Here is a 24,324-nt window from a genome sequence, read left to right on the forward strand (position 1 = left end):
GGGACTTCCGGGAGTCCAGCGTGACTGGAGCCTGCAGAGTGACAGGGAATGCGGTGGCTGCAAAAGCAGGCGCCACGTTGTGTTGCTTTGAGCGCCTCCGTGAGAAGCTGTATTTTTGACCTAAAATCACTGGTTTCTAGTCTGTGTTGGAACAAGTCCCCTTTGGCCTGTTGGGGCCGACCTGCGGGGGGCTGTGGTCGCTTGCAGGGTTGGGGTAGGGGACAGCTGAATGTGACCCAGTCTCACTGACACACACACCCCCCCCCCCCCCCACGCACGGAAATCTACACAAGACAGAACTTTATTGATGTAGGGCTTCCTGGCGAGGGGTGTGTGGGCCCCAGGGCAGGGCCTGTAGCACCATGATGGGGGTGGCCTGGATGACATGGTCCCCCTGGGGCAGGCAGGGCACAGGATGGGGTGGATCTTCCCAGCTCTGCCTCCCCCTGTAGCTGGTCTGGTTAGGTGGAGGGTGTCAGGGAGGTCGTGCTAATCCCCTCCCCCGTGGCGGACATAGATTTCCCCCTAGCTCAGAGTGGAGGGTTAGGGCAGTGCTGGGGCGGGGGGCAGGGCACCGGCTGACCCCCTCCCCACCCCCACTCTTCACAGTACATATTCCGATCAAAGGCGGGGGTTGTGCTGGGGGTCTCCCTAAGGGTGGGTGGCAAGAGCATTAGGGCGAACAGTTGTTCCCACCTCAAACCCACCCTGGAGGGGGTCTCATTCCGAACTGGGAGATGGGAAAAGGAGGGGCCGTGGGCGTGGCCAGCCCCTCTCCATCCCCCTCAGCCAGGAGCCCCGCAAGAGTTCCCAATAAATAACTTCCGGCTCCGTCTCACCCTTCACTCCCAGCTCCTGCCCCCCTCGGGCTCCTTCAGGCTGGCCAGCTGCAGGCCTGGTCGCCCCACCCCCATCCCCAGCCGGCCCCCAGCCTTGACTCCGAGGACCGTGCGCCCTCTAGCGGCCTTGACAGGTTTTGCAGCACATTTGGCGGAAGTAGGCTCGGCTGCAGAACTGAAATTTCAGCACCAGGGGGCAGTAGGCGACCTTGTTCACATCCTTGCACTCTGGAGGGGGCGGGAGAAGAGTAGGTGAGGGGAATCAGGTCTCAGCACCCCTTCTGGCAGCGGCGCGACCGCAGGCTGCACAGCGCTTCCTAGCTCCTCTGTGCCTCGGTTTCCTCACCTCTCAAAGGGGGCTTATACCAGTAACTATGTCATTAGGTTGTTTTGAGGATGTTGGGAGGGAAGTGCAGGTCTGGGGCTTGGACACCGCGCTACACCACGAGAAAAGTGTTCCTTTTCCAATTATCTGTTTGGAGCTGTAATCCTTGCTCGTTTCCCTTTGTAACAGACTGAGGACCTTGAGCTCCAGAGCAATCACTCCTCTCAGGGTATTTGTGTAGTTTGTGTTCAGGGTAATTGACAGTCTGTTCATGACAATGGACCAGGGTTCCCCGTTAGCAGTTAATGATGTATGACAGGGCCCGGTGCTAATAAAGGGCTTCACGTGGATTATTTTAGTCCCTCTCCCTAACACGGCACTCCCTCAAGTCAATATATTAAACGCCTCTTGATGGATGAGAATACGAAGGCACAGAGGTGGAAGGTGAATCCAGGCAGTTTGGTTCCGGTGCCCTCAGTAAGTAACCTGTTGCTCTCTATGAAACATCAATTTACTTAGGTAGAAAAAAAATGGGTATATTTAAAGCAGTGGTTCTCAAGGAGATGCGATTTTGCCTCCCAGGGGACATTTGGTGATGTCTGGAGACATTTTTCAGTTTTCACCACGGGGAGGAGGGGTACTACTGGCATGCAGCAGGTAGCGGTCAGGGATGCTGAGCCCCCGACAATGCATAGGGCAGCCCCCGTGACAAGGAATCATCTGGCCCCAAACATGAATAGTGCCTGAGGCTGAGAAACTGATTCAAAGAAAAATATCGGGCAGATAATGTTATACATGGAGATGATCAAGGTGAAGGTCATGGAGGTGTCTGGAGGAACGACCTGAGTTTGGGCCCCCAGAGAAATCAGGTGCCCGCAACGCCTGGCACACAGTGGCACCTAATGCATGCTGGCAGGCAGGGAATGGTGAAAGATGGTCTGGAGAAGACAGAGAAAGGCATTTCCGTGGTTGCAGAAGCTCTAGGGCCAATGGTCTGGAGCCCCAGCTCTCCTATCTACGGCTTCCTCTGGACAGGACCCTCCTGGTTCCTTCCCCGCCTCACATACCTTCCAGGCCGTCGCCGGGGGGCGCGCTGTCACACTTGGCCTCGCACTGCTGCGTGGCGGGGGGCCGCAGGGCGTCCGCGCACTCGCGTGAGGGCTGCCCTGTGTGGCTGGAGCAGCGCACCGGGCGCTGTTGCTGCCCGAAGCCGCACTGCGCGGAGCACTGTGGGGAGTCGCGGATGAGCCGCAGCCCAGTGCGGCCACCCACCCTGCCACCCGTGCCCTGGTTCCCGCCCTGCAGGGCGCGCCCGCCTACCTCACCCCACTCTCCCGCCACCCAGCGGGCCGGCGGGCAGCGGCGCAGGTTGCAGCGCATGGTCGCCGGCGGCTTGGCCGCGGGCGGGCAGTGCGTGGGGGGCAGTGTGGCGCGGTGATCTGCGCTCTTACAAAGGACGACACGGTGGCGGAGGCCCGGCCCGCAGCTGGGGGTGCACTGCAGTTGGAGGGGGCGTTTCACGCTCAGTGGGCGCCTCCCTCCCCGCTCACACAAGGAGTAGGAAGGATGCTGGTCCGCTGGGAGGTGAGGACGGTACAGCTAACTTTGGACCAGTCACGGTGGGCGGGGGGGCTCACTAGGGCTCGCGGGAGTGGGGAGGCGCCTCAGTGTGCACCCGACATGGGCAACCCAGGCCCCTCCCTGCTCTGCACAGGGCGGGAAGGGGCGGCTGACCTCCGACCAGTCGAGGGCGGCCCACTCTGGAGGGCAGGCCGGGCCGTGGCAGGCCTCCAGCACCGGTGGGCGCGGCTGCGGGCAAGCGCTGTCGTCCAGCGCCTTCTCCTCGGCGGCCGAAACGCGGCGCTGGCACACGACGGAGCGGCTGCGCACGCCCGCATCACAGCTGCGGCTGCAGCGCGACCAGTTCCCTACGACCCAGCTGTGGGGGGAGGGTTAGTCTGAGACAGGACGCCGGGCAGGCCACCCTGAGCTTGGGGCACGAGCAGATCCTCCTCCTTGCCAACAATTAACATCGTCGTGGAAGCTGGCACCGGGATGCCTGCTGCTCCCGTGCCCCACACCTCGAACTCAGAACAACTTTATTCTGCACCCACATTGGGGGCTGGGAGGCACATCATCCCCAGGGGAGTTCACCTGGACCTGGCCAGGGAGCACCACTGCTCTGACTTTGACCTCCCCTTAGGGAGCACCCACTCCTCTGATCCCAGTAGCACCGTCACTCCAGTGCTTGCCATCCCGACCCTGCACCCTGGCAGGCACTCACTCGGGTGGGCAGGGCTCTGTGTTGCAGGCGCGCTGCCTCTTGGGTAGCTTGCTGTGGGCGCTGCAGTGGTGCGGAGCCACGGCTGAGCTGTCCAGCTGATTGCGGCACTCCACAGCCTGCACCTGGCTGCCTGGGGGCGGGCGAGAGGTCTGCTCAGCCCTGCCCGACCCAGAAGGTCAGCCTGGTGACCAGGACCTGCCCCACCCCGTCCCACCCCGGCCTCACCGCCTGCACACTGGGCCGAGCACTTGGTCCAGGGCGCGTAGTGCCAGGAGTACGGAGGCAGTGCATCTCGGGTGATGGGTGCATTGAAGCGGTAGCGGAGGACCGGCAGCTCAGTCCGGGCCAGCACCTGGGGTTGTAGGTGGGGATCAAATGGAAATCAAGTTCGAGGCCCCGCAAGGATGCTAATGTCCTCCTGCACCTTGCTCCCAGCCCTGCTGTTACCATGATGATGAGAGATGCGTTAATGGGTCCCAGGGCTTCTAGGCTCTGGGTCTGATCCGGCCCTTGTCGCAGCTGAAAGGTGGTCCCGGCCAGGGGCAGGCGGTGGGGCTGGGGGGTCCCAGGCAGCCCCTCCAGCAGCAGGGACTCCTGGTCCCCCTTCAGGGCTGGGGGACAGCATAGGGGTCAGAACCCCAGCCACACTGACGCCGCCCCTGCTGACCCCCCCGTCCTCATCCTCCCACCTCTGGCTCACCCAGGTGACTGAGGGAGAGGTTCAGGTCCTGGATGAAAATGTGGACGGAGCCTTTGGGGATCCAGACGACTTCCTCGTACCCTGGACAGTGGAGCTCAGATGTCACCCACTTGGCCCTTCCCTGCACCTGCCTGTCTCCCCCATTCCTGGTCCCTGATGATAACAACTAACCATTACCATGCTAAGCACTTACAGAGACATGCCACCTCATCCGCAGCTCTGACCCTGTGAAGTTAGATGTGTCATCACACCCACTTTACAGATGACAAAACAGGCTCAGAGAGACAAAACAAATTGCTCAGGTTCCACAGCTAGGAAGTGGCTGGCCTGGGATTTGAACCCACACTTTCTCACCTCTCAAACCATCAAAGTGGTCTGACCCGCCCCCCACCCCCCAACAAGCAGCAGGGCTGGGCTTGGGCAGAGGGAAGGGGGCACCGCGGGGCCCTGACCCACACAGGGTGACTTGGCGGTTTTAGCAGTCAGAGTCAGGTTTGCAGTGAGCTCCATCACTTACGACCTGGATGATCTTGGGCCCCTGTGAACCCTCTGTCCCTGCCCACCTGTGTCCCCCCTAGTTTATCTGTACCCCAAGACTGTCCCCTGAACTCCACACTTGGCCCTCAGTGTGTGTTTGGTCCCTTAAGCCCACCTCCCCTCTCCCACCTCACAGGGGTCTCTTCCCTTCAGCCCAAGGTTGGGAGGCATTCAAGTTCACCACACCCTGCAGCTATCCCCACCCCTAGTAAGCTCTGTGCTTTAGCACAGAGGGTCCCTCAGCCTCCTTGGAGGGTCAGGCGCCTGCCCCCTCAAGACCCAGTTTGAGGCCCTCAGGATGGGGCAGGGGAGAGATTTAGGCCTCCACCCCCTTGGACACTTTAATTGCCGAACCTTAGGCACCGAGAACCCAAGCCAGTCCCTGACCCTGACCTGGGGCATCATGTCTGGGACCTTTTGGGGTCCCTTACACCCCAGTGGGCCCTCGGCTCTGAGGAGTTGCTGATCTTGGCTACTGTGGTGGGGCGAGCCCCGCCCCCAGCCACCAAGTGGGGAGTGTGAAAGGGAAGCTGCGGCGGGGGGGTGTCTCTCACCGGCTCCAGGCCAGGCTGGGCTGAAGACCCCCTCGATGGTTTCGCAGGCGCTGCCATCACCCCCACACACTCTGCACTTGTCTTCCCGCAGGTCAGAGCCCAGGACCCGGTCGCAGCCCACGTGCTGGGGAGGGCAGTGGTGTGCGTGGGGGAATTCAGGGAGCCGCCCCCCTCCACCTCCGGCCCCCTCTCCCCTCCCCTCTCGCGGGGAGTCCCCTCCACCTTGCACTCGCCGCTGACACAAATGTCCACTGTGTCTGGGCGGCAGGGCGTCCCGTCCACCACAGCCGCCGCCCTCTCCGTGTAGAAGTTGAAGCCTTCTGCTAGGCACGTGAGCGAGCAGGCCTTCACGCCCCCTGGGGGGCACGGCCCCATCAGACTGAGGGCCAGACCCCAGACCCAACAAGGACAGGCAGGTTGGGCAGAGGGAGCGGGGCCTCCCGGTGTTCAGTCTAGGCGCTGCTGAGCCACATCCCGGGCGCTCTGGCTCCTTGGGTGAGGGGAGGGCTCAGGGCAGACCCCATGATATGGTCTCCACCTGCGGCTGTCCCGTTACTGCCCCAAGGCCTTCTGAGTCCCCTGCTCACCTCCCCGGTACGTTTTCCACGTGTAGAATTTTCCACGGAAGGGGACACTGTCAAATTCAGAGCACTGCATTTCCCTGAAGTCCTGGGAGCCTGGGGGACAGTCCTGGGGCACAAAAAGGGAGAAGTAGGGAGGCCAGGTGTTGGGGGGGATGCAGTTAGGGCAGAGGCCTGGGGATGGAGAACTAATGCTCTGAGCAGGGGTGGGTTGGAGGAGTGAGGCTGGAGGCAAGGAGGCCAGGGAGGAGGCCGGGGAGGGGGGGTGGTGTCTGAGATGGGAGGAGGTGACTCATTAGAGTTTGTGGGCAAGCTGAGGATAACACCTGGGTTTCTGGTCTCAGACCATGGAGCCTTGACAGAGCTGGCTTAGAAAGGAGCAAAGCCCACTCTTTGCGAGTGTGGGGGATGTGTGGACGGAAGTGTTGGACAGGAGACTGTGGTCTTTGGTCAGAAGGCAGTGCAAAAAGGGGACGAAAACTTGGCCACTGGATTTTGGGGCAGGGAGCTCGGGTCAGCTTTGGGGCAGGAGCAGGGCTTTTGGGGGGAAATTGGACAGTAAAGGGAGGAACGCGTGTAGCTGGAGAGGGTTGTCAGGGGCCAAGCAGTTATTTCCAGGTGGGAGACGCATCTACTGCAAAAGTGTAAAGAGTTGGAAGAAGACAGGGCCCAGGGCTGGTGTAGGGAGGTCCGGGAAAGGAGGGGGGTGGCCGCTGCAGGTTTCCAGAGGAGACGGTGGCCAGCTGGCCCAGGCTCGTTGGAAGCTGATGCATGCCTTTCTTTTCCCGCGTGTAAGAGGGGCCAACGGTACCCGGCTTGGGATCCTGGGGGGGACTCACATCGGTGTTGCAGGAACGGTGCCTCCGTCTCTCGCCCAGGCAGTACTTGCCCCCGATCGTCGGCCTGGAAATGGGGGTGGACGGCAAAGAAATGGGGCAGGGGGAGTAGGGGGCGAGGACCGCCCGCCCCTCTCCCCCGGCATTGGGGCTTGGGGGCTGACCTGGGGCTGTCGCAGTGACGGCTGGAGGAGGACACGCCGCCGCCGCACGTCCGGCTGCAGTCGCCCCACGGGGTCCACGGGCCCCAGGCGCCGTCCACGCCCTCCGGCCGCGACCCGAAGGGGACGCAGACCCGCTTGTAGCACCACTGCGGGTGGGATGATGGGGAGGGGTGAGTCGGGCTTTGCGGACTCTCTGGGGCTCGGCGCTCAATCCTACCCCCACCCCAGCCCCCCAGCCGGAAGTCTGAGCCCTCCTGAGGTGGAGCGAAAGCGGGATGGGGTGGGGGACGGAGGTGGGGTCTGAAGACCGGGATTCTGCCCGGTAATATGGGGGCGTGGCTAGGGAGAGACACTGTTCAAAGAAGGGGCGTGGCCTAAACTTAGGGTCCGGAACGGGTGGTGAAGCTAGTGTTGGGACGAGCGTGCAGGGCACGGCTTGAAAGCGAGTGTGGCCTCAGGCCAGGGGTGGGGCTTACAAGCAGTAGGCGTGGCCAAAGCCGATGGAGGGGTCTGGGGGTGGTGGGGGGGTGTGGAGGCTCTTGGCCTGCGCTCACCCCCTTGTCGATGGTGTGCGTCTGGCACAGCGTGCCCTCGGCGGCCGGGATGCTGTTGGTGATGCACCGGTTGCTCTTGCTCAGACACCACAACTCGCTGCAGACCTCCTGCGGGCCAAGGCGCCCGCTCAGCCTCGCCCCCCTCCCACCTGCCTTGGGAGGACCGAGGCGACCCGCTCACTGCCGGCGGACAGTGGGGCCCCAGCGTTCCTTTCCTGGGTCTCTTTTTGCAACCCCTTGTGGGGGCACGGGCTGGGACCTCTCCTCCGCCTGTAAGCAGCACTTATAAAACATCTAGGAGTGCCGCAGACTCCCTTAGGCACCACAATCTCCATTTTACTATGAGAAAACCAAGGCTCAGCCAGGTAAGGTCACTCGCTAGAAGTCACACAGCTCCTAAGGGTTAGTCTGGATCCTAACCTAGAACTTAGATCGCAGCGTCTACGATCTAATCCTTCTACTGTTCAACCCGTGGCACCTCCCAAGTTTCTAGGAGAAACCTTGGGACCTGCTGAGAAATGAAGAGGAAGGATTTTTAGAATGGGCAAAGCAGCCCACCCAAGAGCAGTGGTTGAAAAATCAGGCCTGATGGTGGCTCAGGTCAAGGGCCCTGTCTCTCATTCTTTTTCCGGCTGGTGGTTCTCATTGTTTCCCCCACCTAAACTGGGGAGGCTCCCGAAGCTTTTAATCTATGGAGGGTTGAGAGGGGATAAGGGCAGGCTGTGTTTCTGTGGAAAGTTCCTCTAATTCTCCCAGTGAAAAATCAGCCCATCTTCCTCCTGAGTCTTACATGGGCTGGCCCAGACCCTGGCATCAGGTCCCGTCCCTGGCAGGAGGCTGGACCAGTCCCAGGGAGTCACTCAGAGCCTTTAGGTTCAGGTTAATTAATACCCCTGGACAAGCCCCACTGGGTTCAGGCGTGGCCAAAGTCGACCCTCTGGCCTACATCCCGCTCCATATCCCAGGGTCTTTCCTCTGAGAAGTGAAGATCCTTCTGTCCCCTTTTTACCATCACATGTAATCTTCTCTTAGAACCTGATCCTTCCAAACCTTGAAGATTTGGGATTGGACTGAGCAATGGCTGTAAGAAGGAACTTTCCTGTGTTAGCCTCTGAGAGACACCTGCACACACATGAGAAGTTTGGAGGGTTGTTCTCAAACCTGCTCCCTCAGAAGATACTTCTCATCTAAAAACAGCCTGGTTTGCTGGCTTCACTTGGCTTATGTTCTCCTGGCCACATGTAAAAATATCACAGGCCCTGATCCCACTTCTGACACCTCTTAAAGAGAACTGCCTAATCCAGTCCTGCTCTTCCTTCTCTCCACAAGGAGGTGCCATGGTATATATGAATGAGACCTGGGCCACTCACGGAGACTTCAACTCCACCACTGACTTGCAACACATTTCCCCTCTCTGGGCCTCATCTGTTAAGATGGGCCTTGTCTACATATGGCTGAGGGGCATGTAACAGAGTAGATATGAAAGGGCTTGCATAAACACCCTGTTATTGAGTACTAAGACCACAACTATCTCTGGACCAGGCACCAGGCCCAGCTCTTTACACATATTAACTGGTTTACATGTAGTCAATAATTTACCCCTTTGCCGGGAGGGCCAGGAAGATGTTCCTCGGAAAAATAAAAGGAAGAATCAATTCAACATACAGCCAGTAGTGGTCCATGCTTGATAATCTGGCACTTTCTCCACTTACCCACCCCTTTATAACATTTAGATTCATAGAGAAACCTAGATTCCAATCCCAGCTCTGTCATGTTCTCAAATGGTGACTTTGGGCAAGGCATCCTCCTTATGCCTCAGTCCCTTCTTCTGCAACGTGGGGGCAATAGGGTTGTCAGGAGTTTAACTGAGATGATACATATCACATGCTTGGCATACAGTGAGCATTCAATGAATGTCAGCCATCGTTGTCACCGTTAGGATACCTGGGACACAGCAGATGCTCAAGAGTACCTTCTGAATTCTTTAGGAATTCATTAGAGGGAGCTGTAGTTAGTTACCAGCCAAGTTGGGTGGGGCGGGGTGCTGAGAGTGGATTAAACATGAATTGATCCAGGGTTTGTCTCCTTGTCTTGCACTGGAATAAAGTGAGGGCATTTTAACAGCTGCCTGCTCCCTGTTTTGAGTTAACATGGCCTTAGCTTGGACAAGTCATTCAAGCTGATCTTTCTGAGTCTTGAGGGTGTGGAGAATTGGGACTGCGTCTGGGCTACCAAGGCTGAGGCTGTGAGGAGTTAGGGGGTGTGTTCAGGGAATTGGGGGAGGTAGGCAACGGAGGGGCAGACCCCAGATGAGCCGGTGGTCCCTGGTGGCTGAAGAGGGTCACCAGCTTCCTCGGGGGAGCTGGGAGTGGCATCCCCAGCTCACTTCTCTACGGGTGGATGGGGCTTTGGGAGCTGAGTATAATCCTCAAGAGTGGGGAGTGATAAGGAGGCTCGGAGCTTGTCCAGCTAAGGATTGGGGCCAAGAGATCTTGTGAACCAGTCAGTGGGGGAAGGAGGGAATGGAGACAGGGTATCCCTAGAAGGATCTCTCCAGCTTTTTGCCAAATGGGGAAGACGGTTCATCCCCAGGGAAACTATTTCCACCAAATCTGGATGTTTCGTTAAAGATGGCCCAGTTAGGGATCTTGGGACTTCAGTCCTGCTGCAGCAGAAGGGGGACCCCCAGGCTTTCCCCAGCTCAGTCCCCGAAACAGGGGTCTGGAGAACCAGGAGAGCCCATTCTTGTTCCCGAGCATTGTGACTGTGTGTGACACTCGTATAACCCCATGCACCTCTGTCCTCCCGTCCCCCACTGAGGCCCACTTCCCTTCCCAGCTCTCCCTCCCCCACTGCCTGTGTGTGGGGTGCCCACATGGAGTTTCCCTGGTGGTGGTGGCCCCCTCCCCTCCCAGGAAGGAAAGCAGGAAGGCTCTCTCTACCCCGTATTTACACTGACGCGATTTGACTCCATGCTGGAAGCGGCACTGTTCATCGGCATCATAGGCCTGGCCGGGGGCCACTGTTGGGTACACGAAGTCCTGTCTAGGCGGCCGGTTGTTCAGGCAGAGTCCCAGGCCCAAGCTGTGGCGAGAAGAAAGCAGCTGTCACGCTGGAGGGCTGCAGGCCAAGAGCTCAGAGGCCCCAGCCAGGTGGGGGTCCCGGGGAGCAGCCCTGTGAGCACATGACCCTTCTCAGAAGCAGCCCTGATTTCCAGAGGTCCTCCCCTCCCCCAACGAGAGTGTGTGTCCCTGGGTGGGACAGGCAAGTAGGTCCTCACTCCAGAAAGCTGGTGATGTAGTCACGGCTGCAGGAGGACCACACAAACGGGTTGGTCTTCATGGTGATGTGTGCGGCCATGAGTTTGGCCGGGTCCTGGCCACGGGCCCCGCAGCTGTTCCCCACGCCGTCGTGGTTCATGCCAAACCTGGGGAGAGGAGCGGCGGCTCTGCCGGGTGTCGAGGGACCTGCCAGGCTCCTCCCGCCCGTCCCCTCCCGTGTCCCCGCCTCACGTGTGTCCGATCTCGTGGGCAATGGTGAATGCTGTGGCCAGGCCGATGTCTTCGTTGATGCTACAACTTCTCTCTCGCTCACACATCCCGCCCACGGGGGCCAGGCCTGGGAAATGGGCGTGTGGGGCTGCAGCTGGGGGCTCGGGGCTGCGTCTTCGACCCTGTCCACTCTGCCAGGTCCCCACCCCCACCAGGGCCAGTGTCACCCAGCCCACTGCCTTCAGATGTGCCTGAAACCTAGGGGACCCGGGTACCTAGTGTGCCGCAGGGTTTGTTCTTGTAGATGCAGATGTCATAGCTGTGAAAGGAGAGGGGGGCCGTGAGGGAGCTGGGCTGACTCCCTAAGCCCCGCGGCTACCATCCTGCCTGTCTCTGGTGGCTGAGTCCTGCCTGGGAAGCGTTCCCTGCCTTGGAACTGAAGTCTCATGCTCTTGCCCCAGCCGGCCTTGGAGATGCTGGGGTGCATCAGTGACCGACTGAATGAATGACAGAGTGAGTGAAGGATGCGTCAGTGTCCGAACAGCCCCACACCTGCCTCCCCACATTCTCAGGCTCCCCAGAAGCCCCTCCCCCTCCCTGGCTCCCCAAGGGGGATGGCTGCACAGTCTCGGCCTCTTCCATCTCTCAGCAGAAGTGATCCCTGCTTAGACCTGGACAGTCCCCCGGGCAACTCGTCCCCCGGCTCAAGTCCTAGTGGAGCCGGCCCCGCCCCTCACCGCGTGATGAGCACCGCCGTGTCATGGTTGGCCACGCCGTTCTCTGGAATGGCATTGCCATGGCCGCTACGGTTCACGATGGATTTCTGCCACTTACAGAAGCTGTCCAGGGACTTCCCAGCATGGTGGGTGATCTCCAGGGTGGGCTGAGGGTGGACAGAGAGAGGTACATGGGTACTAGCCACCCAGGGGAAGGTGGGCAGCGCTGGCGTGCAGGGGAAGGTGGGCCCCCCCGCACCCCTCACCTGGTCCTCTGTGAGCAGGATAAGGCGTGTTACCAGGATATTAACGATGTTTCCCAGACTCGAGTCCTGGAAAAGTTTGGCAACCTGACCTCCAAGAAACAAGAGAGACCGAGTCTTAAGAGGGGCCCAGAGTGGAAGACAAAAAGTGAAACGATGACAACCGCTTGCTTCAATCTAGTACCTAATGTGTGCTGGGGCTCAGGCTAAGCCTGCTGCGTAGATCTTCACAGGAGTGCGTATTACCATTCCCGTTTTACAGATGAACTAACTGATGCTCAGCTACTTAGGATGCGCAGCTGGCAGGCGCTGGAAGTGGGATTCAAGTCTGGCTAAGCCTGCCTGCCAGTGCGTTTCTTTCCAACTCACCCCTACCCTGCTCAGCTTGTCTACTTGTCCTCCTTCCTCCCTGCCCACCTGCCGGCCGCCTCTGCCCAGAGATGGCCTAAAGGATGTGCACATCTGGCCTCACTCCACACTGTCCGAAGGTACCAATGTGAGCATCACCACCGGAAGGTGGAAGTGTGGGGGCAGGAAGCTCTGGAGACAGTCATCAGAGGGGAGGAGGAAGTGCCCAGGGGTGAGTGGGCACAGATGATGGAGGCCACTCTGTGCAATGACCTTGGAGCCCTGAGCCATCACGGTCCCATGTGGAAACCCCCAGAAACCCTGGCAGGTTTTAGGGAACTTTGGAAGCCCAAGGGAGGAAGGCGGGTCCTGGGCAGAGAGCAGGGGTATCAGATATGAAGTTATGTCAACATAACGGGCCAACTGTCTGCGCTAAACTTCTTGTCTTCCCTTTTTGCTTCAGTGGAACGACATTATCACTTGTCAAGCCCTTACTATGTGCCAAGTGCTCTAGCTGGCTTCCCTCTCACTATCTCTTACCCTTTTGTGATAGATACTAGTATAGCCCCATTTTACAGAGGCAGAAACTGACGCTCAGAGAGGTCCACCGTCTTGATCAAGATCTAGGATGGGTGCTGACTCTGAGCGTGGGTCAGCCGGGTCAGCCTGTGTGAATTTATAGGTAGGCGCTTGGGCGAGCCCTGCATGAAGACAGATGCGCCCCAACGTGTGTACTGCTAACCTGGGCAAGTACCTGCAAGTCACCCATTTATTTTTTTATACAGCAAATAATTGCAGGGCACCTTACTGTGTGCTAGGTGCTGTGTTAAGCTTTAGCAATTCACTGCATCCACCTTAGCCTTATGAAGTCAGTACTATTATTATACCCATTTTACAGATGGATAAACCAAGGCAGAGAGATAAAGTAACTTGCCCAAGGGCCACACAGTTCAAAAGCGGCACAGCTGAGATTTCAGGCCAGGCTGGTTTGCTCCCCGAGTCCATGCTTCTAGCCACTGTGCTAGGCTGCTTCTCCTCCTTCCTGGCCACAAAAAGCCCTCCTTTCTCACTTACCCTGTCCCCTCTCCATTCTCTTTCACTGGCCTCAGGCCAGGGATGGGGGGGATGGTGACACCCCTTTTCCTAACCTCTGGAGCGAGCTCTATGTTCTTGGGGCTCCATGCCCAGGGAGGGGGAGGCACTTACAATGTTCATGATGGCCAGCACATACTGTTCCACGTCTCGGCGCCCGTGGTAGGCCACCATCATCTTGTCAGCCACCACCAGGGTCTCCACATAGCGCTCTCGGCTGACCGAGCGCTTCAGGCCTGGCTGGCCGCGCTCTGTCTCATTCCCGAGGGGCCAGGCAGGTGGCGGTTTCAGGGTGCGCAGCCACCAAGGCCGCCCCTTCCACGGTTTCTCATCTGGGTGGACAATTTCTGGTCATTCTGCTGCTTGCTCTGATGGTCCAACTCCCTGTCCCATGATTCATCTGGCTGTCAAATAGCTCATTCTTTTGCTGCTGGTTCTACAATGATGTGGCTCTCTCACTGCCAGACTGGTTGGTTGAACAGCCGCCCAGCATCCCATGACAATCAACATGACCGTGCAACTTCCCGACAATTCCACGGCTCAGATGGATGTGTGTAGCAGCCTGCCTCACCGCCAGAACTGTGCGCTTGTACGGCTCCCTGGCCTTCTGACTGTGCAACTTTTTACTCACCCTGCGGCCAACTGTCTGGCTGTAAAACAATCCACCTGCCTGACGGTCTTATTGCTTGGCTGTCCCAGTGACTGTCCAATTGTGACACCATCCACTTTTCTGTTTTGACAACCCGCTGCGGTTGTGTGTCTGCCACGGTGTGCTACTCTGGGACTCTCGGATTATGCAACTAATTCGATGTTCCAGTGGCTCTGCCTTTCCACTGGACAGAGATCATTTTTTTTAGCTGTACGATTGTCCTGGGGAATCTTCTGTTGTCTAGCTAGTTTCCTTACTTTCCCATTCCCTAAATGTCTGATGTTACAACTGTCCTCCTGCAAGTCGGGTTGTAAATCTGATCCTCCGAATGGGGGCTGAGGTCTCCTGGTGTTTTCCTTGTGCAACTGCCCCAGTATTGGTTACCACCATCCCGCTGCTTAACTGTCTGATCAGACAGTAATCCTAGAGGTGCGTGGTTTTACACCTGAGCACCTGCCTGGCTGTCCAGCTGCCCGTCTCACTCACTGTTGGGCCATCGGACTACGGCAGTGACGGATGCGCTGTTCCCTTGTCTATTGCCCTGCTGACTGTCTGCACTGCTCCCTGAGGTAGCTGCCTGCTGACCTTCTGGATGGAGGGACACTGCCATCTACCTCTGCCTCAAGGCAAAGATGTTGTGCACCCCCTTTGCCCAGCCCCAGAGAGAAAGATGTATGTACCTCTCACTCCACAGGCTGTGTCCAGGTGGGGGTGACGCAGGGAGGAACGCTTGTACACCACGTGGGGACCACTCTCCTCTGGGCCCCGGTGCCCCTTGGGCCCTCCTTGCAGGGGCTCGATTAAGTATTCTTCTTCATCTGCCACAATCAGGCCATGCTGGGGGTTGGGAAGTGGGACAGAGGGCTCGGGTCAGGTTCTGGTTCCCAGGACCCCTGGGACCCTATCTCTGTCTTTATGATTTAATGCCTTCCATTTTCCTGGGTTTATGTTACTGTTCCTTTTCCAGTTTCTTCGACGGTCAGCTCATTAATTTTTAGCCTGACCTAAGGCTACACATTTTCTCCTACGTACTGCTTTAGCTGCATCTTAAAATAGCTAATCCTTTCGATTAGCTCGAAATGTTTAAAAAAACTTCCCCTGTGATTCCTTCTCTGACCTATATAAGTGTTTTTCTTAACTCCCAAACTCGTGGGCATTTCCCCCTACTGCCCAGAACCCTCCACTCACCAGGCCCCCACAGGTGCTGATGGCCACGTGGGAGCTGCTGGCCTGGCCCTGCAGGTGGCCGGCGTAGAGGCAGTGGGGCCGGGCGGCCCTCTGCCAGGCCAGGCCCTCTCGAGTCCAGTACTCCACGGAGACATGCCCCGCCAGGAGGCGAGGGCTGCGGGTCAGGTTCAGCAGGAAGTGGGTGCTCGGTGCAGCCACCTTGTAGAAAAGGCGGGACTCTGCTTGGGGCCCTGTGCCCCGACGCTGCCTCCTGGGGGTTGGGGGTGAGAAGGCCAGCAGTGCCCCGTTGTGGTCCACTCGGGTGGGGAAGGCGATCTCATAGCTCTCCAGACTGGACAGGAACTCATCTGTGGGTGAGGGTCAAAGGCTTGGGGATGGGCCCTGGGAAGGACCCCTGTGTCCTGCCTGCTTGGCTGCAGGGTAAACGATGCTGGCTTCAGTGAATCCTGAATCCAGGTCACCTGCTCCAAGACTCTGGTCTCATTGACCCCAGGGCCTACCCCACCACGACCACCGTCCCAGCTGCACTGACCCCTCCTCAGTTCCTTGCTCGGTCCCCCACCACTACTCCCGAGTCACCCCTACCTTGAGACCGGAAGGCGTGCGTGACCTCGAACGTGAGGCCCAGCCCCAGGGCGAGGGCCCAGCGGAGGATCTGGCAGGCAGGAGCCATAGAGGCCACGTGTCCACATGTCTCTCCCCAGCCCCGGCTGCCAGCAGCCCCCACAGCGCTGCCTTCCCTGTTCACAGCCTGGGCAGCATCACCGGGATCCTGGGATGGGAGAGCGGGGTCAGCGGGGCCTGGTCCTGCTGCGGGGCAGAGCCAGTGCCAAGGTCCCCCACCAGGCAGACAAAGACACCTGCAGCCAGCCCTTCACTCCCAGCCTCAGGGATGCCCATGGCATTCCCCCCTCCACGCCCCTGGTTTGAAGACTCTGAATGCATTTCCTTACTCAGTAGCCTCTCTGTCCCCCCCCTCCCCCCCCCGCTTCCCCACTATCCTCCATATGCTCTTAGGACAGGCAGGGAGGGACCTTGACTCCATGAGCACTTACTATGTGCCAGCTACTGGCCAAGCACGTTCACGCCATCTCATTTCATTTCTGCAATAACCCAGGGGATTCGTTCATCGGGTGGCGACTGTGTGTAATATGGATACAGTCCCTCTCCTCCCACTCCCCCCCGCCCCGTGGGGCTCAGTCTCACGGGAATGACAGACGACAGACAAGTAAACGAAAAGACGTGTAATTCAGATCAGGACACGTTCTTCATGAGAAATAAACAGGAGGCTTGGAAGCAGAGGTGGGAAGGATGAGAAGTGAAGAGACAGGAGACAGTGCAGTGGTCCAGGCAGAGGAACAGCAGGGGCAAAGGCCCAGGGGCAGGCAGGAGCTTGGTGTGGACCCAGGACCACACTTGAAGGCTGGTCAGCGTGAATTTTCAACCCATATTAAACCCGAGGCCAGTGCTTGGAGCACCCCTTCCCCCGGGGGCCCTGCCTTCAGATTCTGTGTCACGGGTAGCACCACTCACCCCACCAGCGGGGCTGCAAACCCCTGCATCGTGGTCTCTGCTCCTGTGACCTCTCCTCCACCCAACATTTCCAGCCCGGCCCCTAGTCCTGCTTCCTCTCATTTCTCCTCGAAGCTCCAGGCCTGCCGGGCAGGTCTGTTTCTCCAGCATCTGCCCCAGGCCAGCCTGCCACAGACACCACTCTGGGCCACCACCCTGTGCCAAACCCTCCACCCCCCTCCTGTCTCCGCCCTCCTTCTCCTACTCTGTGCAATTTCCCCCTTAATCACATACTGTCTTGTTTTCTTTGCAGCCTGGCCAAGTCTGAGAGTCGATCCCCAAACAGGGCAGTTCAGCTCCTGAGAGATGGAGCCAGGTTTCCTCCAAGATGCTGACTTAGAAGCTGACACCCCGCCCCCCTCCCCGGCCACTTCTGATTGGACCCCTCCAGCTATGGGGAGCTCACTCCCACTCTATGACTGTGGTGCTCATTTCAGATGGGCTGATGCTTGGGTTTTTCTCTCTCTCTCTCTTTTTTTTTTTTTTTTTACCTTTTGGGGTCTTCAGTTGGTGGTGCGGTGTCGAACCTGTGTGTGAGTCTCTCTGGGCCTCAGTGCCTCTTCTGGGAGCCTGGACAGGGTGGGAGGGGGCAGTGAGGAGAGCAGAGCTGGGTCTGGAGTTCAGGGGTCACTGAGGACACCCTGCCCTTCTCCCCAGCCCTGGTGATCCTCCTTTTGGCTTTCATCCTCCCTCTGTTCCTAGTTCCCCACCCCCACCTCCCTCCTCCCAACTTCTGTCCCCTCCCATCCCCATCCCCTCCCCTATTCCATCCTTGACTAGCTCTGGGATCAAAGCCCCTTCTGTGTGTGTGGGGGGGGTCCCTCGAGCCCCCACCTGCCGTAACACCCCTCCCCATGCCAAGGCGGCAGCATTCTCATTGCAAGTGAGGCTGGAGCCCCCCAGCCCCCCAATCCTGCCCCTTTCCTCCTTCCCATGCTGCCAGGCCTGGTGCAGAAGCTCAGTGGCTCTGTGGCTCTCTGAGTCCTCACCTCGGTCCTCTGAAGCTGGGCCCCTCCCCCCTACAACCTCTCCCATGCCTCTGGTGCTTCTAGCTCAAGTGGGGTGTGGAGAGGGCAGAAGGACCCAGCACAGGTGGTGGGTGAGGTGCAGGATAGGAGGAGTCTGGAGGGGGACGTACAGGTACAGGTGTCTGCCAGGGTGAGGCCAGGGGGAGAGAATCTGGAACAGTGGTACAGCCCACAGTGGTGCTGGGAGGTATGACCTGCTCTGGGCATTGGGGGGACCACGAACAGATTGGTGGCTCTGGCGGGGGGGGAAGAGAAGGCTTGGTTGGGGGTGGGTAGAGGATTACTGGGCCTGAGCCTGGGGGTGGGGGGCCACAGGATGTCGGCTGGGGGTCTCCCCTGGGATGTGTGCGGGTGACTACACATCCATGACTGTGCATGGCTGTAACTGTGTATACGTGACTGTGTGTGTGGTGTGTGCCCACGTGACCCTGTGTGTGACCATAAGAGTGTTTGTGTGTGTGTACCCAGGCCTGGCCATCCCCTCCAGCCCCTCCCTCCTACAAGGCAGGAGGGAGATGGCCAACGTGGGGGAGGGTGCCAGCCCGCTGGAGGTGGGGGAGGAAATACCGGCGGAAACAGCCTCTGGAAACAGAGGCTCCATCCCATCCCCGGGATCCTGCAGGGATCTGCCGCTCTACACCCAGATGTCCAGGGCCGGGCTGGTGGACAGGGCCGCGGAGCCTCCCTGCGGAGGCCAAGGCCGAGACTGCCCAGGCAGAGGCCCGGCCAGTCCAGGCTCTGCACATCTGGCTGGGCAGGCAGGAGAGGCGGCAGCCCCTGCCCGGAGAGCAGACAAAGGCCCGGCCTGCAGGAGGAGGGGGCCCGGCACCCGGCGGGTCTGCAACCAGCCGCTAATTAAAGGCCCTGAGCTGATGGCTGGAGACACTCGGAGACAGACGGTTGTGGCCCCGATGACCAACTCAGGGGAAATGGGCGGCGCCACTCCCACACCCAGACACACAAACACACATTGGCAACGACGTGCACGCACACACACTTGAGGGTGACCACACCTGTGAGGCTGGGGACCAACTAACAGACACCGCAGACCCACAAAGGACCCCCCAACACTCAGTACACACTCACACCCTGAGACAACATCCGAGACACACAACTACACATTCCCCAGACCTATGTGCATACATACACACACAACCCAGAGTTACACACCCAGGCTTACGTGCACAGACACGTACACACTCATTTCCACACTCACAGCAGACCAGGAACAAATTCACGAAGTCCTCCAAACCTTGAGACCCACCAGATGCACGTTCACACAGGCATTTACACGCTCATGAAACTCAGACACACACGGAGACACACCGGCAGATGTTTGGAGAGACACACTCATCCAGACGTTTACACCCAGGAGATGCTGACCTACGTGCACACACTGGCTTACACTCACACTTCCGCAGACACATAACACCCAAATCACACATCACACACAAATTCAAACATAGCCAAGCACTTAAATTTTCATACAGCCACACACGCGCAGACACACGGCATTTATACAGACGTGGATGTCCACACACACACACACACACACACACACGCAGCAAACAAACGCAGACAGGCGCTCCCAGGAACTCAGGGGCGCGTTGTGTGTCGCACACGCGTAGGGACATCGCACACCGCCACAACCCCCATGGCCCGACGTTCATCGTCCGGCGGCCCACGGCCATCCCCGGGCGACGACGCGGACACACAAAGTCCCCCTTAGTCCCGCACCCCCGCCCCGCCCCGCCCCGCGCCGTTACCCGCGGCCGGCCGCCCGCCCGGGCCTCCGCCTGCAGTCCCCGCCGCCGTCTCGCCGGCCCACGCGCAGGAAGGGAGGGAGCGAGCGCGGCGGCGTGGCCGGGGGAGGGGGCGCGGGGACGGCACTTCCTGAGCAGCCTGCCAGGGTTATAAAAAACCCCCAAACCGCGCGCCGCCAAGACCCCGCCCGCCGCCGCCGCCGCCGGTGCAGGGCCGCGGGCTGGACCCGAGCCAGGGACCCGGGAGCTCGGGCGGCCCCGCCCGGACAGGCGCCCAGTCGTGGGGGCGGGGGAGGGATGGAAGATGGGGGTGAAATACGGTGGGGGCGGGGATAATGGGCGGTGGCGGGGTGGGGGGGGCGGGGAGAAAGAGGTGGAAGGGTGGGGGGAGGGGAGAAAGACTAGGGTAGGGGGCTAGAGAGGGAGGGAGAATTGGGTAAGGGTAAGGGAAATGGAGGAAGAGGAGAAGGGGGTGGTTGGGGGAGGGGGAAGTTGGAAGGGAAAGAGGCGGGGCAAGGAGGAGGAGGCAAAGTGAGGGGGGGGCGGTAAGGGGCAGGAATGGGGCCAGAGGGGGATGGGGGAAGAGGGTGGGGGAGGGGAGGGCCCACTCCCTCGCCGGCATCCACAGCGTCCACAACAGCTGTTATTTATTGAAGGCGAGTCCTCGCTCAAACAAGCATTTATTGGGCGCCTCCCGTGTGCCAGGCACAGTGCCCGGGGAGGCTGAATGCATCTCAACTCGCCCCCGCCCTCCCAGCGCTCCCCTCTGGGAGTTTGACCAGGACGGAGCCAGGGCTTGGCCTGGCTGGTCCCATTTCACAGAAGAGGAAACTGAGGCCAGAGAGGGGGCGAGTGAACGCTCCGTGAGAGGGGGTGGCCCTGTGGGTTTTGGTTACCCCTGGAGCAATGCTCATTAGATGTGGAGCTGAGGCATGAGTAGGGGTGACCTGCACAGTCAGGGCCGGGATGGGATTTGAACCCCACGTGGCCGGCTGCCCCCCAGGCCTCTGGGTGCCTGTCTAGGGCCTGGTGCTCCGGGAGGGGCAGGGCGGTGACCCGCAGACCGCAGGATTCCAGGCATTTTCCAGGCCTGGCCCCCAGGGAGCTAGGCAGAGGCTGGCCTGGCCTTGCCCTTGGCCTTCTCATCTTCCTCATCCCTTGGTGGGGTAGGGGGGGTGGGGGGCGTAGTAGCCTTTACAGGGCCAAGCGGGGAGGGGTTCAGCCAACAGCAAACATTTGTTTTCTTTGCCTTGAACTTGGAATGACATGTCAGGGCTCCTGCATACAGAGTCCTCCTGGAGCTCCCACCGGGTTACAGCTCCACCTCCACCCCATCCTCTCCCCAGGCCAGGCCAGAGAGGCAGCCCATTCTCATTTGCTACCCACTTTCCACCCCCCCAGGGCGAAGCAAGTCGAAGTAAGCCCTCTCTGCCTCTGCCAGCCTGTCCCTCTGTTCCCGGCATGGGCCTGTTGGGAGCCCACCCTGAGCTGCCTTCTGTTTACTTCTTTCTCCATGGGAGGGGTGGCTGCCTTTGCATTCTCAGTTTGCCCTGATGCTAAAACCTCCTCCTTAGAGCCCAGTGTCTGCTCCAGCCACAGGTCCTTAGTCTGGTGATGGGTGGCCACCAGACAGCACTGAGAATTTCAGGGCTGCTTTGAACAAGGAGCTCCCAGCTTCTGCCACTTACTAGCTGTAAAACCTCCTATAATCGTCTGGGAAACTGGCTCTTTGCATCCATTCCCCCTCCCTGACGTGCCACAACCCCAGATGTCCCTTGGGTGCTCCCTTTCCCCGCTAGGTGTGGTCTGGGTGTAGGGCATGTAACTTGGCCCTAAGCCACACCCACATCCCATCTCCTGGCCTCCTGGACTGATTGGAGGATGGGCACATAACCAACCCGCAATGAGCTGTGTCAGGGCTTTTGCAAGGAATCCTGGGAAAGAGACTTTTGCATCTTGAGTAGCATTTGAAGCTGAGTCCCCATCTTAGACGACAGGGAGAGACCTCTAATAAGACTGAAGCCAACAGACTTGTGGTTGCCAATGGGGAGGGAAGGATTGGGAGTTTGGGATTAGCAGAGGCAAACTATTATATATAGGATGGATAAACAACAAGGTCCTACTGTATAGCAGAGGGAACTATATTCAATATCCTGTGATAAAGCATGATGGAAAAGAATATGAAAAAGTATATATATATAACTGAATCACTTTGCTGTACAGCAGAAATTAACACAACATCGTAAATCAAGTATACTTCAATTAAAAAAAAAAAGATGAAGCCACCCAGGTGGAGGAGGGCAATGGCCCCAAGGCCATCATTTCAGCCCTGAGCCAGCTGTTCCTGAAGCCCATAGCTGGGCTTTCATTCATGCAATCTTTACTAAACACTGTTTTGTGCCAGGTGCTGGTACAGGTACTGGAGACACAGCCAGGAACAATGACAATCTCCATTCCCAGAGGTACTTGACCTGCCTCAGGGCCTTTGCACTTGCTGTTTGCTGTGCCTGGAATGCCAACTGCATCTCATTCTTCAAGTCTAGTCTCAAACATAGCCCCCTCAGTGAGGCCTGCCCAGCCACCCCCCCCCCCCACAGTTCAAGATTACCGCCCCCCCCAACACACATACCTCCTCTCCCATTTCCTGACTTGTTTTACTCTCAGCGTGAGTCACCACCTGACTTACTCTGTGGAATACTTGTGTTTGTTGATTCTGTCTTTCTGACGGGAATGTCAGCTTTGAGGATGGAGTCTTCATCTGTGAGGTCCACAGCAGTATCCTTAGTGCCTAGAACAGGGTCTGGCACAGAGCTGGTGTCAGTATTGAATAAACAGGGAGCTGTCAAAAGGCTCCCTGTGGAGGCGGCATCGACATCCTGGTTTGAATGTTAAAGAAGGAGGAAGTGAGGGGCGGGGCGTAGTGAGGGCATTCTAGGAGAAGGGCACAGCAAGTGCAAAGGCTGTTATGGCCAATACATTATCTTTTGACTTAAACCAGCTTGGACTGATTTAAAAGATTTTTTTTTTTTTTTTTTGTAATTTGCAACCTTTAGAACCCAGAGTGATGTAATGAGTTGTGCCTGGAGGGATGCAGTACTCCAGGGCTGCCACAGGAGGGTGCAGCAGAATCTCATTCTTGCCCTTGGACTGTAGGAACTGGGAAAAGAAGAGAGACATAATAATAATAATAATGACCACGATGCTGAAGCACTTGCTTTCAGGCCCATTTTAACTTCACATCAGTCCTATGAAGTGGGCACCATTATCATAGCCATTTCCCAAATGGGAAAACTGAGGCACAGAGAGGCTCAGTAACTTGATCAAGATTGCCCAGCAAGGAGTAGCAGAACCAGAATAGAACAACCAAGATAAAAGTCACAGGTTATCTGACCACCTAGGGGGAAGGCAGCTGAGCTTCGAGGTGGAAGATCTCCCAGAGTGGGAGAGAATCCCTGAGGTGCCCTGGGATCATTGTGTTGCGTGGTGATCCCTTTCTCAGGGCCTGGAGCCCCCATCTGTAGCCCACCTGCCAGATATTTTTCCCAGCCAGGGAGTTGGTATCCTCTTAAATGCTGAGACAAATCGCACCTGCTCAAGGTCAGGTGAAACTGACAGAAAGGCCATCCTCTTCTAGTTGGGGGTCAGGAAAGGCTTTCTGTAGGAAGGTTAGGAGAGGCAAGGAAGAGAGTTTCAGGCTGAGGACTCATCACGGGCAGAGACCTGGAGTGGGAGAGGGAAGGGCGTGTGGTCAGTTTCCTTTCAGAGAAAGACAAATACTCTATGACCTCACTTTTTTTTTTTTTTTTTTTTTTTTTTTTTGTGGTACGCGGGCCTCTCACTGCTGTGGCCTCTCCCGTTGCGGAGCACAGGCTCCGGACGCTCAGGCTCAGCGGCCATGGCTCACGGACCCAGCCGCTCCGCGGCATGTGGGATCCTCCCGGACCGGGGCACGAACCCGCGTCCCCTGCATCGGCAGGCGGACTCTCAACCACTGCGCCACCATGGAAGCCCCATCTATGACCTCACTTTAACGTGGATTCGAAGTGGAATGGTGGTTGCCAGGGCCTGGGGGGTAGGGGAAAGGGGGGATGTTGGTCAAAGGGGGCAAACTTCCAGTTAGAAGATGAATGAGTCCTGGGGATGTAATGGACAGCATCGTGATTACATTACTGTATTGTATAGTTGAAAGTTGCTAAGATCGTCAATGTTCTCACCACAAGAAAGAAACGGTAATTATGTGTCATGATGGAGGTGTTAGCTGATGATATATAATTGTATCACGTTATCACAGTTGTACACCTTAAACTTACACAGTGTTATATGTCAGTTATATATCTCAACAAAGCAGGGGAACAAAAAGCAACTCAAAACCCCCAAAGTCTGCGTAGCAAAGGTGACATAAACCACCTCGTTTCCAACCTCCTGCCTTCCCCCTCGTTTCCAATGAGACCTGGAGGTTCCCCGCTCCCACTGCCTCCCCAACTGCCCCAATGAGACCTGGAGGTTCCCCGCTCCCACTGCCTCCCCAACTGCCCCTCCCCCTCATCACAGCACACACAGATCCCCTGCCCCTCCTCCCCGGTTTGGGGCCAGCTGTTGGAGACATCACCCCCGATCTCAGAGTGATGATCTGAGCGCTGGCCTCAGTTTCCCCTCTGCTGCTGGGACAGACAAGGCTCAGCTGTCCCCCTCTGCCACCCCGAGAACCCGTGGCAGGCGATTTTCTTCAAGCCCAGCACTTTGTGACTTTGACGTAAACTTCAAATGTGGTTGCCTTTCTTGTCCTGCCCTGCCTGGGTCTCGGTGCTGCCCCTGGCTTATCCACATGAGCGGGCGTCAT

General features: G+C 58.2%; 2 protein-coding genes across 10 annotated transcripts in view; one reads left to right on the top strand and one right to left on the bottom strand.

The window, feature by feature from the left end:
* The window catches only part of LOC116751260, a 45,365-nt gene that overhangs the window by 895 nt on the left and 20,146 nt on the right, over positions 1–24,324 (top strand). The gene's annotated exons all lie outside the window — the stretch shown is intronic.
* On the bottom strand, positions 284–23,301 carry ADAMTS10 (ADAM metallopeptidase with thrombospondin type 1 motif 10). Of its 7 annotated transcripts, XM_032626918.1 has the most exons (27): positions 19,488–19,517; positions 17,185–17,263; positions 16,177–16,224; positions 15,707–15,893; positions 15,122–15,468; positions 14,614–14,770; positions 13,399–13,616; positions 11,848–11,931; positions 11,603–11,748; positions 11,141–11,184; positions 10,887–10,992; positions 10,655–10,801; positions 10,317–10,458; positions 7,375–7,482; positions 6,821–6,966; positions 6,660–6,723; positions 5,827–5,929; positions 5,462–5,595; positions 5,240–5,363; positions 4,149–4,229; positions 3,896–4,059; positions 3,674–3,800; positions 3,449–3,578; positions 2,899–3,103; positions 2,485–2,661; positions 2,232–2,391; positions 284–1,067 (listed from the first exon to the last, which is right to left on the bottom strand). In XM_032626918.1, exons 4-27 carry the CDS (start codon positions 15,792–15,794, stop codon positions 958–960), a joined length of 3,312 nt encoding a protein of 1,103 aa, XP_032482809.1. In that variant the 5' UTR covers positions 15,795–15,893; positions 16,177–16,224; positions 17,185–17,263; positions 19,488–19,517; the 3' UTR covers positions 284–957. The 7 variants fall into 7 exon arrangements, 6 of the variants coding, with proteins under 6 accessions (XP_032482809.1, XP_032482807.1, XP_032482806.1 ...); XR_004349223.1 differs by lacking the exon at positions 16,177–16,224 and having other exon boundaries at positions 3,449–3,574; positions 19,488–19,771; XM_032626916.1 differs by lacking the exons at positions 16,177–16,224; positions 19,488–19,517 and adding an exon at positions 22,114–23,301.

This window comes from Phocoena sinus, chromosome 3, assembly GCF_008692025.1.
Source record: "Phocoena sinus isolate mPhoSin1 chromosome 3, mPhoSin1.pri, whole genome shotgun sequence".
Classification (NCBI taxonomy): Eukaryota; Metazoa; Chordata; class Mammalia; order Artiodactyla; family Phocoenidae; genus Phocoena; species Phocoena sinus.